The 14,750-nt window shown below is 43.3% G+C and overlaps 1 protein-coding gene across 1 annotated transcript in view; it reads right to left on the reverse strand.

Annotated features, from left to right (window-relative positions):
* The window catches only part of PAWR (pro-apoptotic WT1 regulator), a 132,611-nt gene that overhangs the window by 20,586 nt on the left and 97,275 nt on the right, over positions 1–14,750 (reverse strand). Inside the window, exon 3 of the mRNA XM_019491383.2 lies at positions 11,086–11,120. Coding sequence (XP_019346928.2) covers positions 11,086–11,120 — 35 coding nt within the window. The remainder of the gene's footprint in view (positions 1–11,085; positions 11,121–14,750) is intronic.

The following is a 14,750-nucleotide window of genomic DNA, read 5'->3' on the forward strand; positions in this document are numbered from 1 at the left end:
GAAGCTACTTATTTTAACTGACCATTTTAACTTTTACTGCTCAGGATCAATTTGTGACTCAACCTGTTCTACTGGACATGCCCAAGGAGTTTAGTTTTGGGGCAGAATTAAAATATGTATTAAGAATATACTGCATCACAGCCAAATCATCATCCATTTCAGGTTTCCATCAAGGATGCTTCTGGTCTTTGCTGAAGACCTGATACTATGGTCTGCCATTAAAAAACATGGAGTATTGGAGGCTCTGAAATAATCTCACCCTACCTAAAGTGACACCTAAACCTCCCCCACAAAAATACACATCCATTGCAAGTCAGCTAAGCATACAGAAAATCACAAAATGCATTGCATCAATGATAAAAGACTCCTTGAAAGTGAAAGAAATGGCATCAGAGGATTTTTGGTACCTATAATCTTATCTGTGATAACTACATAAGAGAGGTTTTCTTCCTGACTGTAGCACTTTTCAAAACCATTCGAGCAAAACAATTATGAATATAGAGAGCCCAGTGTTCTCTCAGTGTGGATAACTGAAGATTCGGATTTGCTTTGCAAATTGTAGCTAAACATCAGAGAGAAGAACCTATGTCGTCCATGGTAGATTAGAGTTAGATGGCTTCTTACATTTGAGAATTTTTAATTTCTACACTCCAGTAGACCCACTGCTGCTGGGTGGGCAGGAGGCGCCTCACCAGATAAACACTGTCCAAAAGTACATGGAATCTCATTTCATTAAAACTACTCAACCAAATACACATTTATGTGATTTCAACTATACACATTTCCATGTCATTCTCAAATCTTTCAACTTGCAGTTAGGCCCACCCGTGACTTACCTGATTCCTTGGAAACTTTTTTTTTTTTTAAATCTTAAAACATATCCAATTCATGCTACTTCCTCTTTAGGTTTTTTTTTTTTTTATAAATATGTATATATAAATAGTTGTACTTGGTGGACAACTTAGTGAGAAGACCTCATTATAATGTCTCCTGGGGCTGTGAAAGAATTTGATAGCTGAGAGAGAATAGATGTGCCAACTCTACTTTCCTCTCTTGGGTGCTATACAGGACTTCTGGGTCAAGCAAAGCACTAGATGTCCTGCTCCCAAAATAAATCCCAAAATATGAGACTGAATGCCTCTTGCAAGACTCAGCAGCAAATAGTTAGGGACAACATACCCAAGCCTACACTAAGGGAATTCTGGGTCCAGAATCCTAGTATTACGAAATAATTTTTATATTTTTTGATTAGGAAAACCAAGGCCAATTTCATGTTACTAAAATTAGTACGGGTGGAGTCTTTTAGTCATCTAGGAAATAAAATTCAGCAAGTTCTGAAGGGCTTAAATTTTTCATCCATAGGACTTCCTTATAAGACCTGATTAACATGTGCTAAAATTTAAAACTGCATTTTAGAACATTGTTTTGCTTGGACTTGTTGGGAGGAGGGGAAAAAATTTCCTGCCTGCTCCATATCAGTGGTCAATACAAGCAACTAAACAAAATCATTCTATCTGTAAATTATTACCATGTTATATTCATTCTCGGCAATGAACACCAATTACAAAGGCAGTGTACCCCTCAAAAACCACTAAGCGATTCTAACTTGAATTTTATGACAATCTGATCCAAACTGAGCCTGTCTGACCCATGAACCAGGAAAAATATTTTGAGTTATTTTAAACCCCGATTTGCAAGACATTTTATTGTACAGTTTTTAATCCTTTTAAAACATTTGCTCTGAAAAGCTAGATGTCTCTAGAACTAGTAAAGATTTTAAAACTAGCTGTTTGACTGCTTCTAATATATATTTTTTTATTTTCTTATTCATTTATGTTTCCATCTCATGCTTTGTAGTTGCATGAAAAAAGAAAAAATATTCAGTACAAAAAGATTTACCAAAAAAAAGGCTCTTCACATGTTCTCTGGCTGCCTGCAGATGTGGAAAACCCCCCCAAACAAACAGTGTTTTACTTTAAACTCAGCATGCTTCTGCGCCAAGCCCAGTGCATGCCCAGAGGAGGCATCATATGTTAGTTGGAATCAGTTTTCCCAAAACCTGTATGGATCGGGTGCTTTAGTAAAGCTTTTTTGGCACTTCTATCCAATGACTGATTGAATAAAAAAGTCCCGCTGAAGCACCCAATCTATACAGACGCTGCAAAACAAGGTCAAATTAACGTGTTGTAGCTTCCAGTAATTTTTTCCCCCTCCCATATCTGTCAGTGCCCTCTGTGATCAAGCATTTAAATAAAGACTACATATTAGTATCACACTTGGTCTTAATCACAAGACCAAGGATTACATAATTTGTATTTCTTAGATGAGGTGATTTAATAACCGCTCAAAAAATAACTGTTACTTCAAGGCTGCAAGTGCCTGACTTTTCTTGGGGGGGAAAGCAGTCATAAAGCAGCACAGGGACTGCCACAGCATTCAACAACTTGGAAGCATAAGATGAGGCAGCTCACTGGTTTGAGGGAAAAAATCAAATAAAGAGGAGCCAGGCTTTTGCTACAGGAATATACTTATATGGACTTGTTATATAATTGAAATATTCAGGTGATTAAGGAGACATGAAAATGTATGTTCACATAAGGATTCCCTATTTGGGCCTTTCAATTCCACAATCTTTCAGTAGCTTTCTCCCTAGGATACAGAAGGCAGGGAACACTTTTGTTTTGGCTGGAGTCTAAAATTACACGTATAACTAAGTCTATTCCAGAATGGTAGCTTCCAACCCTCTAAAATACTATTTTTTTTTAATAAGTAAAATATATAATCATCCTTTCTTTAAGCACTGAATTCAGTGGGGGTGAAGATTTCACCTTAAGAAGGTAAAACAGTTAGCTTTCTGTAGCCCTGTTTGGTAAACTACACCAAGTTGAATTTCTATTGGCAAATCCAGTCCATCTCTAAGATTATTTGTGGATTTCTGATGGAAAAAAGGAAGCTGTATATCTCTAAAAGCTCTCCATGGCTGGAAGCTGTGCTTGTGCTGCAGCCAGGGGGAAAGAAGGGAGGGGAGAAACAACAGTGGCACAGGTGCAACTTCTAGGATTTCATCTGTATCGTGAGTATAACCTGTATATATATTAACATTCAAACAATCTGGCTAGAGACACTGGGTTATAGCTGGGAGTGCCGTCACTTATTTATAAAACAGGAAAATAAGAAATAAAACATATCTATATTATGCGGTCTACTTAATACACCTGCAATACTGTTTTGGACCCTGTGTTTTCTTCTATACATTTTCAACCTACAATTAACTTTATTTACTACAGCTCCCAATCCCCCACATCTGTCCCACCTCCTATTATTTACCCAGTACAATTTCCCTCCTATTTGGATCCCCAAAAGATCCTTATTTTTGTACCCACTACCCCTTTCCTAAAATATGGAGATTCATCCTAACCTTCAAATGCAATGGAATATTTAATATTTTACCTGAATAATGAAATCCTCCCTGGAAGGTTTCTAGGGGAGTCATGGCACTATATTATAGTTTGTCAGATACTTGTATTTTATATCCTTCCACGGTAGGATCAGAAGTATCTTGGGGGGAAGTGGAGGTGCTGAGCTTAGAACTGGTTAACAGCACAACAGTAGGAGTGACCGGACCCCACTGAGAAACATCCTTTGTCTCCAGCCTCCCAGAAATTGGAGCTGGGCAAGGGGCAGATGCGGAATCCCTCCCCCATCAAGTCAGGCATGGGGGACATCCCTGCTCCACGCAAAGCAAAGGCTGGATAGTCCCTCCCTCTCCCCACACTGGGCAAAGAGGGAGAGAGAAATCTCCAGCCCTTGCTTTGTTCAGAGGGATTTCTCCTGGATGCTTTGCTCTGCACAGGGGTAGGAATTCTGCGCTTTGTGCCACAATGCAGTTTTCCCCTATGCCTGCCTCTTGGGTGGCCTCTTGGTTCCTCCCCAGACACTGCTCAGTACAAGGAAAGGGGATCCCGCAAAGTACACCTTCCTCCACAGGGGGGAGGCCTGGCTCTGTGGGGAGAAATTTCCCCTGAGGGCCTAGCTGGGGTGGGGGGAAAGGGAAGGGGTGACCTAAGTGCCTGGCTTTGCAGAAGGAGTGCCCCTGCCTACTTAGAATCACAGATTGCTGTGATGGGAAGCCAGGGAGGGGTGGGTGCAGGAGGAGTGCACCTTGGGCAGCTGGAGGATCAAAGACCACACTTTCAAATTAAAGCTTGATAGAAACCAGCTACAAAAATGTTTTACAAGCAACATCTTTGAGGCCGGTCAGCCATTTTTATTGTGCTATAATTACTTTGCATGTGTAATAAGTTTCAATTTATTGTGCAATTAACCAGCTAAATGCACCAAAAACCAATGCGCCAGAAGCTTTAGTTTGTTTGAATCAAGGGGAGCATAGAGATCCCTATGTGCTCTGTCTACAAGGACTCTGCCTCTGTTTCCAGCCATAGGAATGAGCAGAATGCCTGCTTTAAATATACTGTGCTGGATCTCCCTTCTCTGCAGTTTCTGGGAGTCCACCTCTTCTTATGTTTTATTTTCTCTCATGATTTTCTATAATCTTAATTTACTCTGAAGCTCCTTTTCTTCTTTTCAATCATCTTCATCTTATTTTGAAGATTTACTGCTGATGTTAGGTTTCCTTTCACCTTTATCTCCAATTCATTCATCCAGCCCTCAATTTCTTTTAAGCCCTGCTTTGATTTTATCAAACTGTGTCCCCACATAGGATTTTAAAACTCTGATTTCTGGGATTAACTCACCCCTGTTGGTAAAGGGCGATGTTTTGTCTTTCTCCTTCTCTGCTCCACCTGTTCTCCTTCCTCCTGAAGAAGCCACCTTCTATTTTGCAAACCCCATGAGTTGTTCTGAATGAGGATCTTCCAGCAAGTGTCTGGGGCAGTAGCTTTTCAAACTGATCCCCTTATGAGGGGTACACATTCAATAAACAGGGGAAGTGCTTCTGGAGAATTAAGGGGGTTATGAAATCAGCAGTGTTTGTGGATTGTGCCATATCTCTCATGGAGGGCTAGCTTCAGGCAGCCATCTGCGCCGGTGACATCATGTGACACCTCCCCGAGCAGTGGTGGGCAAAATACGGCCCACGGGCTGGATCTGGCCCATGAGGCCATTCTATCCGGCCTGCAGGGCCCCTAAAAAATTTAGAAAATTAATATTTCTCTGTCTTTGGTTCCTGTCAAAAATGACAGGAACCAAGGGCAGTAGGACCCAGGGGAAGCCCAGCGGGCTCCCACAACAGCAGGGCCCACCTGTGAGGTTTGACCTAGAAACTACTATGCAAAGCCTAAGCAAAAGTGAATGTTATGTGACGAATGCCCATCTGCAATGATAAGAAAGAGACAGTCTTAGATAAAGCGGGCTTGAAAACAAAAGCAGAATCAGAGTACTAGGCCAAAGGGCTCATTATAATACTAAAAATCACACCCCTAGGTGGGCAAAAGATATGCTAATGAAACATGTATGTATGTTAATGAGATACATAGCTAAAACACAGGTATAAAGACATGCTCAGTAAAGAACTCCTTGCGTCACTCCTTTATAGCCAATTAGCAAACAAGGATGCTTATGAAGGTTTAGAAACTTCTGTATAAAAGGGCTTAGTTTTTTGAAATCTGGTGTGCTTGTTCTGTGAGATTATTCCGCTTGCACCTTTTATTGCTAGCAATAAATCTTCTTTATACTTTCACCCCTGGTATCTTTATTGGCCTTTGCATACCGGGCATGAACTCAGACTTGAGCTGGGGCCTAACACACCCAGCCCTCTCCCCCCAGCAGGGGCTTTTGGCCTGGGACCACATGGCTCCTCCGCCTGAAACTCAGGTAAGGGGGAAGGGGGAGGGAAGGACAGGAGAGGTCCCTGGGCAGGGAAGGAACCCAGGGAAAAGTGGCCTGGGGAAAAGCTGAGCGCGGGTGGGGGAAAAGCGACCCCTCTCCCACCCTGTGGCTGGCGCCCCATGCTGAAGCTGCTCACAGCCTGCTTGGGGCTGCCTGTGCCTGCTCAGGACAGCCCCACACAGACTGCGAGTGGCTGCAGCAGGGAACGCCAGCCATGGGGCGGAGGAGGGGCTGCTTTTCCCTACCCACACACAAATTTTCCCTGGGCTTCTTCCTGGTGCGGAGGAAAGTGGCCCCTCCCTGCCCCATGGCCGGAGCTCCCTGCTGCAGCTGCTCACAGCCCTCACGGGGCTGCCTGGAGCAGGCACAGATAGCCCCAGCCGGTCTGCAAGCAGCTGCAGCGTGAAGTGCCAGCCACGGAGCAGGTAAGGGGCCGCTTTGCCCTCCCCCCCCCCACACTCAGCATCACCTTGTAACTTGGCCCCACTGCCAGCCTGGGCCGCGTGCAGCTCCACAACCGCCCATCAGAGCTGCATATGGAGACAGCAGCTGTGGCTCCCCCGCCTGCCATACCGGGCAGTGTTTGCCACCACCGCCTGTGGGCTGCCCAGCGTGTGAGCTCCAGGTGGGCAGCAGCAGCCAATACTGCCCAACGCGGCAAGCAGGGGGGCCGTAGCTGTTGCTGCTGCACGCAGCCCCAACAGGCAAGCCTGGAGCCGACATGGGGCACAGACTGACTGGCAGCGGGGCCAGGTTACAAGCTGGTACTGAGGGTGGGGAAAAATGGCCCCTAGCTTGCCCCATGGCCATCGCCCTGCGCTGTTGCTGCTTGCAGCCTGCGTGGGGCTGCCTGTGCCAGCTCCAAACAGCCATGCGTGGGCTGCAAGCAGCTGGGGGGGGGCACTGGGAGTGAGTGGGCAGGGAGCCAGCAGGAGCACAGGGCCCGCACTGGTGTCTCGGAGCCAGTGCCGGTGGGGTCCAAAGCAGGGTGATAGGAGTGCAGGGTCCCAGCTGGCAGGGGCTCTATGGAGCTGGGCTAGCTCCCCCGTCCCTGCTGGTACAGCCCAACCCAGCTCCAAAGACCCCTGCCAGCCTGTGCCCCACTTTGGGCCCCACCGGTGCTGGCCCTGGGACATTGGTCCCAAGATGGTGACCGGGGGTGGGGCACCTGTCAAGGGACAGAGCTATCCATGCAGCCCTCAACAGCCTGCCAAAACCGGGTAAGCAGCCCTCCACCCAAAATAATTGCCCGCCCCTATCCCAGAGACTACTTTTTAATGAGATACTTACTGCTGTCACTTCTGGGTTCTCCTCATTCATGCAAGGCTCATCTACAATCTGTAGAATGCCTCTAGGTAAATAGGTATAAAATATTCTGTGCTGTCTTGCAGAAAACCTGCCAATTCAAGAACTAAAATAGTTTTCCATGTGCCAATTCAAGAACTAAAATAGTTTTCCATGGGAGAAGAGAGAGTGAGACTCTGCACTCTTCACAGACAATCAGACCCAATGAAGAATTTTAGCAGAATGCCAGTGTGATCAAATTTTATGCAGTCAAATCAAGTGAAAATCTGGGGTGCTGCTATGCTTCTCTGAAATGGAGACGGTGTCCTGGGTTTTCTCTAGGAAAATTCCCCCCTAGGTACTTCTGTAGGTAAATAATGAGATAATTATTTTCTTGCTTGTATCAAATTCATCTTTGCTGCCAACTCCTTGAATGCTTCTCTTTTTAAAGATATGCTGAGCAAGTGTCATCCAGAAAAGTTTCAACAGAACACTCACAGATCCAAGACCCTGAAGATCTTAGTAAAAATATATTTAAAAATATTAAAGCATCAAAGAAAGTCTAACTTAGCACTGAAAAATCTCTGTGGCAGCAGAATAATAATGAGAAAGATATCTCAACCTTAGTTTTCTGTTTATGTGTTTTGTTTCTTTTTTTATTAAGTGTCCTGCAATTATAAACTATATTTCCAAACTGAACTTTTGCCTGTCCACTCCGACCCAAACTGAGTTTGTTCTCAACCAGTTACTGAGAACCAGGGTCATGCCATGGAGATACAGGCAACCCTCACTTGATGAGGTTTCGCTTAGCGCGGTTTCATTATAGTGCTAATTCAAAATACCTACCTGGTTTCACTTAGCGCTGAGCGCGTTTCGTTATAGTGCTCAGCGCAGGGGTGTGGAGAAGCAGTGGCAAGGGAAGTGGTGAGTGGCAGCTGGCGGGAGCCCATGGCAAGGTGGCAGGAGCACAGGATCCGCTCTGGCACGTGGTCCTGGAGCAGCCAGCAGGCAGGGAGGAGCAGTGGAAGCAGCAAGAAGGGGCAGGTGGGCGGCAGGAGCATGAGGCCCAAGGCCAGGGTCAGCAGGAGCGCAGGGCCTGGGCCTGGGCCAGTGCAAGCCGAGCCCACAGAGTTCCTGCGCCCCCACCCCCTGCAGTGATCTGGCAGTGGCAGCTCATCTCAGTGCCAGGTGCCCTGGAAGGAGTCCCCGCTGGGCAAAGCGGGGCACAGGTGGGTGGGTGGCCCTGCTGCTTACCCCACCCCTGCACGGGTGGCTGGTGGGTGCAGGCTGGCAGGGGCATCGTGGCAAGGGAACAATGAGGCTGGGAGGAGCTGATGCCTTCCCTGGCAGAGCCCACGTGGTGTCTTGCTGGGAGTGGCCCGGCCAGGGCTGGCAGGAGCGCAGGGCCCGGGCTGGCAGGGCCCAGGGTGGGGCTGCAGGAGAGCGGGGTCTGGGCTGAGAGGTGTTGCGAAACCAATTATCTTTATTTACATTAAATCCAATGGGGAAATGGGTTTTGCTTAACGCTGTTTCGCTTAGCACACTTTGCACCAATTAAGAGCACTAAGCGGGGGTTGCCTGTATTAAAAGTCCAGAAAGTTGACCTGAATAATGCCCCTGTCAACACAATCTCAAAGCAAAGCTTTTCTACCATTGTAACGTAAGAACTCAATTAGAAAAAAGGACAGTGGCTGCACCCATATGAAGTAAAGTAAGGTCTGCTCATCCTTGACAAGTAATACAATCTGTGTTACTAAATGAGCCACTAGATCTCCTGGGAACCCCAAATCTACCCAAACTGAGAATACAGGGAAACTATCATCTGCTCTCAATGTCCCTTCTGCTGGACATAGGAAGAGTCAAGGTAGCTGCCTTTTTGAAGGCAGAGAGGACAAGATCTGAAAGGGGGACTGGAAGCTGAGGGGCAGGAAAATATGGCAGGTGGAGACAGAAGACAGAGACCAGAAGCCAGAACAGTGTATGAAGAAAAAAGACCACTGGAAATCTTAGGATGGTAGGGAGGGAGAGAAACTCCCTTGCTCAACCTTAATTTAGCTTATTTGGCATATATACTCTGATGCAGTGTTTCATGACATTATTGTATTTTTTTTTTAAACAGAATTTCTACCATATTCAGGCACAGAATAATTTTGCCTGGGGAGAACCAGGATTATATGCTGAATGAAACTGTTTGTCTATGGAGATTCAGCTTCATTTCTGAGGAAGCTTGATACAGTTTTGTGAATGAGGCAGCCAGGAGACTGCAGGAGAAGGAAAAACCATCTTCCTGGTTCTGGCAACTGAGAGCTACCCTGGAGAACTGGTTTTTATCCCTGCTTCTGGCACAGAGGCCAAATGTGGTATGGACCAATCTGTTAAAATTATTAATGTTCTTTTCACAGGTGGTGACTAACTGAATGGTTGACTTTAGTCAATGGGTCTGATTTACTGACAAGCTGCACATTCATGACATCAACTGAAGTTTGAGCACCTGAAGTGCTTCATAATGTTAAGTGGCCTGAGAAATCAGGTTCTGGGTGCCTTAAATTAGAGATCAAAATTACAAAATTTAATTTATTTGTGCCTCAGTTCCTCTGGAATATTTTACAGAAATTACCACGTGTAAAATAATTATAATATCTTCTCATCTAGTATTGTGAAAACAAATTCCTTAATATTTTTAAAGAAATCAGATAATATGTGATAAGCCTGATAAATAACCCAATACAAAAATGGTTCATTCTGTCTTCAGAATAGGGGCATAAATAGTATCCATTAATCTTAGTACAGGACCACAAATTGGACAAAATTGCTGCTCAGTAAATAAGCACAATCCTCATTGTGCATTGAATGAGGAAAAGGACCCAGGAAAAAAATATTTTGTGATCCTGCAATTCAAAACCACCAAAAAGCATAAACAAAGAGGGCTAAATTACAGTTACACTTCATAACTTGAATAATATAACCTACACTAAAATATACATTAGTAATACCAAGATATACTGTATGATAACACTTGGTAAAAATCAGGAGTGTCAAACACATGGTCCGTGGGCTGGATCTGGCCGGTGGAGCCCTGCCAGTCAGCCCCTAGTGCTGCTCCTGGGTCTCAGCAGACCCACATGGGGCATGGGCGGGCACATGCAGTGCAGATCCTAGCGTGGCTGGAATTGGCACCTTGTGAAATGCAGTCCAATCAAGGGCACGTAGTGCAGATCCAGAGTGGGCACTGTGCTATACGTGGAGCCTATCCCAGACAGACTGTGCCACACGGCTCCTGCTCTAAGATGTGTGCCACGCACAGTGCCCACACCAGCAGCTCCATGAATGAACCACACATAGTGGTTGCTCTAACCAGTCTGGGACCCGCGCTACACAAATCTTTTCTCAAAAGGCTGCTTTGCTCAAAAGCATGTACTGTAATAAGCGATCAGTGACTAGAGAACAGAATTTGGAGTTCCATACTTTCTAGGGAAAGAAGGAAATGCCAGAACAGCACACAGAAAATAGCCTCTAAACCTGAGATAGGATCATAGCACATAAATATTGGTAATGTATTGACACTAGCAGGAATAAGAAGGAAATCATCTTCATTGTGCTAAGCCTCCAAGTTTGGCAGTTCACATACATGCACGTTCCATGTGCTTGAGGAGGGGGTAGCTCCTAATTTACTTAAGGCAAAAATCAGTATCAGGTTTGGTGGAAAATGCCAGAGAAAGAACAATTCTCCTAACAATCAGACGAATGTTACTTACGGTATCTTAGTTAGCTGCTTATGAAATGGCAAGAAAGAGAGGATTTAAGATTATTGCATCTACTGCTCAGATCCTAGAACATCAGAATATACTACCCACAGGCAAGGAAAAAAGACCCACTGCCTGCAAATACTATATAAGCATAAATGAGTGTCATATGATTTTAGATAGATCTGTTTAAAAGTTTAAGGTCCTTTACCTTTTATATCGGCTTGAAACCATCCTAGAGGAGTCCTAAAAAAAAGAAAACAAAAACAAATGAACTAATCTTTGTCTGTTTAATAAAATACTAATACTCATAGCATATGACCAAGTTAATGATAAGCAAAATCACAATAAATTCACACTCCCAGAGCTCTCAAAAAACCAAAACAAACCAGATGCTTGTCCCACTAAGCCGTTTGAAAGGTTTTGGGCAATGGGGTCTACCACCAGGATATTTTGCCACTTCTTGTGAATCTTTCATATTAGCTTCTGTTTAATAAGTGACTTATACCCTTTCAGCAGCAAATGTTTCCATCACTATATGGAAGAGTTCTGCATTTAACAAGGATAGTATCACAATGATCACTGATGTGCAGACTGGATTTACATACATACATATTTTTTTCTAAGCCAACTGGTTGCTTTTTGACTTACTGCTGTGCACTAAACAGAAGTTCACTGAACTATCAACAATGCCACCTAGGTCATGTTTTCCTAACTTATATATTCCATTTATTTATTAATTTATTCAATTTACATGTTACCCTTCCCAACAAAGGCTTAAGAAAACAGAGTAACTTAAAAAGCAACAAGATAAAAAAAAAACCTTACAACAAAAGAATGAAAACAAAGAGAACTAGGGCATCCAGACAAAACAGAGACCCCCTAAACAACATCTATTCCTAGTTCAGGAGTGGTACCAGGATAGGGGCGAGGGGCACTTACCTCTGGGGCTATTTGCCTTGTTTGGCTTACTGCCTGCATAGCTGCTTGTTTCTGTGATATACATTGCCAGCACAGAGCAATGTGTCAGAGCACAAGGCATTCTGGGAGTCATGGTTTTGTAGAGCAACAGTGAAGTTTGGAGACCCATATTTTGCCACTGAATTCAAATTTATTTATTTTTCTTGCTCTGTGGACATGGCAAGCAAAAAACGGTGTGAAAGCCCCTCCACAAGCAACAGCAAAGTCCACCGCCAACCCCGAGAACTAGACTTCCCAGAACTTCCAGAGCCAGCCTTGTACTCTGCCTGGCTCTCTGCTCTGGGACAGCTGCCCAGGGCACATTTTTCCCTCCGGTTATGTGCTGCTGGCAAGCCATCCCCATCAGACGGAGGTGTGGCTACCACGTTCTGTACCTGTCACAGTTTCTGCCTGGACAGTTTTTAAGGGCAGCCCTATGTGGAGCAGATTACAGTAATCTAGCCTTGAAGTTATGAAGGCATAGATAATGATGGCCAGATCAGAGTCAGAAAGAAAGGGCTGCAGCTTTCTCACCAGATGGAGTTGGTGAAAGGCACTCCTAGCTACTACTGCCACCTGAAGAGCCAGGTGAAACAGAGGATTGAGGAGCACCTCAAAGCTGCAGACCAGAGTGACAAGAGAAGACTAAACCCCAACACTGACATGCCCTCCCGCCGCCCCCCCCAATCCTCTCTCAGGTCAAGTGGTCTGCCCACCACCAGCATTTCTGTTTTGTTTGGAATCAATTTAAATTGGTTCACCTACATCCAGTTTCCAACTGCAGCCAGGCACTGGGAAAGGACTGAGACTGTAGGGTCAAGGCCAGAAAAGAGGGAGGGGTAGAGCTGGATATCACCACCTAATCTCACTCCGCAGCCTCATATACCCATTGAACAGAAGGCATGGTGACAAGATGAGCCATATGGGACCCATCAGGAAATGTCCCATGGGAACATCAAGCACTTGCCATCACCCTCAGGGACCTCCTTGCTAGGAAAGAGACTTCAGGATAGCAGCATTGTCTTCAAGCAGTCCCAGGAGTCAAAATGTTACATTTACTTATCAGATCTTTCAATTAATGTAATTTTATGGGGATTTTTAATCACTGCAGCAATCAGGTTAGATGCTTATGTTTTAGTAGCTTAAGACTTGCAACAAGCACACTGATTATACTAATGAATGGATCAATTGGGGCAAACAGCTTATAAAAATAAGTATACAAGCATTTTATGTTATAAACAAAGAAATCAGGTGAACTTGTAGGAGAAAAAATATTCAGAAATACAGCAAAAAAAATAACTCAGTCTTACCTGCCCCATAAAGAGATCTTTAAAAAAATTGCAGGCTCATTCCTTAAGCACTGTATTAACTGGCAGGAGAATTTTTTTTTTTTTTTTTTTTTTTTTTTTTTTTTTTTTTTACATCTTTTAACAACTGTGTGTGAATTTTGAAAACTTCATAGGGACCTGTACCCTTTGTGGCTCAGTGCTCTTTGCTCTCACTTCCTTTTATGTAAGAAATTACATAAATGAAACTCATTTACCTTTTCCTAATTTTGAAAAATCATGTATTACTAATCTATTTTGCCACAGTGCATAAGGATTTATAAAGGAAAAAAAGAAAACAGAGCAGCAATAGGTGCAGATGTTGCATTTAATCTGTTACAGTACCTGTAATGAAAACTACCGCGTTAAGTAAAATAAGAAATAATAAAAGGAAAACCGCCTATGAATGAAAGTATATTTACATCAGTATCTAGATGCCATGTTCAAAATACCTAGTTTAAAGAATATGATGTGCAGAAACATTAAAATGCCATCAAATTTGTAAAAAAAATATTACCTAAGTTAGTTAAGGTAATCCTACTAATATCTCATGGGAACTTCTGAAGCAAATGAAGATAAAATATTATTTTAGTCAAAAGCAAGGTAGCTTTGAAGAGAAAAATAAGGTTAAAAAGGCAGGAAACAATGTATGAAAGAAACAGTTAAGCATCTGAACAGGATGCCAAATGCAAATGAACTTTTCTGCTAGATACAGTGAAGTGTGAAAAATGACACCTATCCATTTTATCAATGATAATTTAAAGATAAGAGTTCATCCACAAAACAGCAATATTAGTTTCTCCCCTTACAAGAAGCCAGTGAAAGGCCTTCAAAACCGCACTATTAAGGGCATAAAGTCTTACTAAATGTATTATAAGCCAAAGTTTATATAAAAAAGCATGATCTTGTTATACTAAGTTTATGCCCCATAGTAAGTGACAATTAAGTGCTAAAAGTGAGACTTCCATCTCAAATATTTGTAGTAGAAAGTACAAAGAAAAATTTTTCTAACTATTTGAGTTGGTCTAATAAAAGATATCAGATTTACACAAAGAACCTTGTCTGCCTGTAGTAGAAAGTGACTTTTTTACTTTAGAAAATTATTTCCATTTTAGCAGTATGTGCTGAACAATCCCAATAGGAAGTACAGTAACTGTCTTCAAAGTTGTTGAAAGTTGTTGGAAGAGCTGCATGCACCACAATAGAAAAGTGGTGAGAAATGGCAGGAGAAAACTACAGAGGCCAGGTCTCCTTGGACCTAAGCTGGGCTCTTTTAGCCCGTGGCTTCAAAAAGTTGCCAGCAGCTGTTGTAAAGTGTTTTGTCCACTTCCTTTTTCTTTTCAGTATCCCTACATTTAAATGAAGTTTTGACAGAATTTTTGTATCGGCACCCAAGCACTGCAGAATCCATGCATCTTGTCACAAAATTCGGCTCTATTTCTATATAAGGTAAGAGTATCTTGGCCAAGGCTATCCTTACCTAGCAAATACAGATTTCTCATGAACAATAAAAGCTACAAATGTAGTGCTCAATACAAGTACTTTTGAAGGTTTCTGTAGTTCAGTTTTCAATGTGAAAGATTAATGTAAA

This window comes from Alligator mississippiensis, chromosome 4 (assembly GCF_030867095.1).
Source record: "Alligator mississippiensis isolate rAllMis1 chromosome 4, rAllMis1, whole genome shotgun sequence".
Taxonomy (NCBI): Eukaryota; Metazoa; Chordata; order Crocodylia; family Alligatoridae; genus Alligator; species Alligator mississippiensis.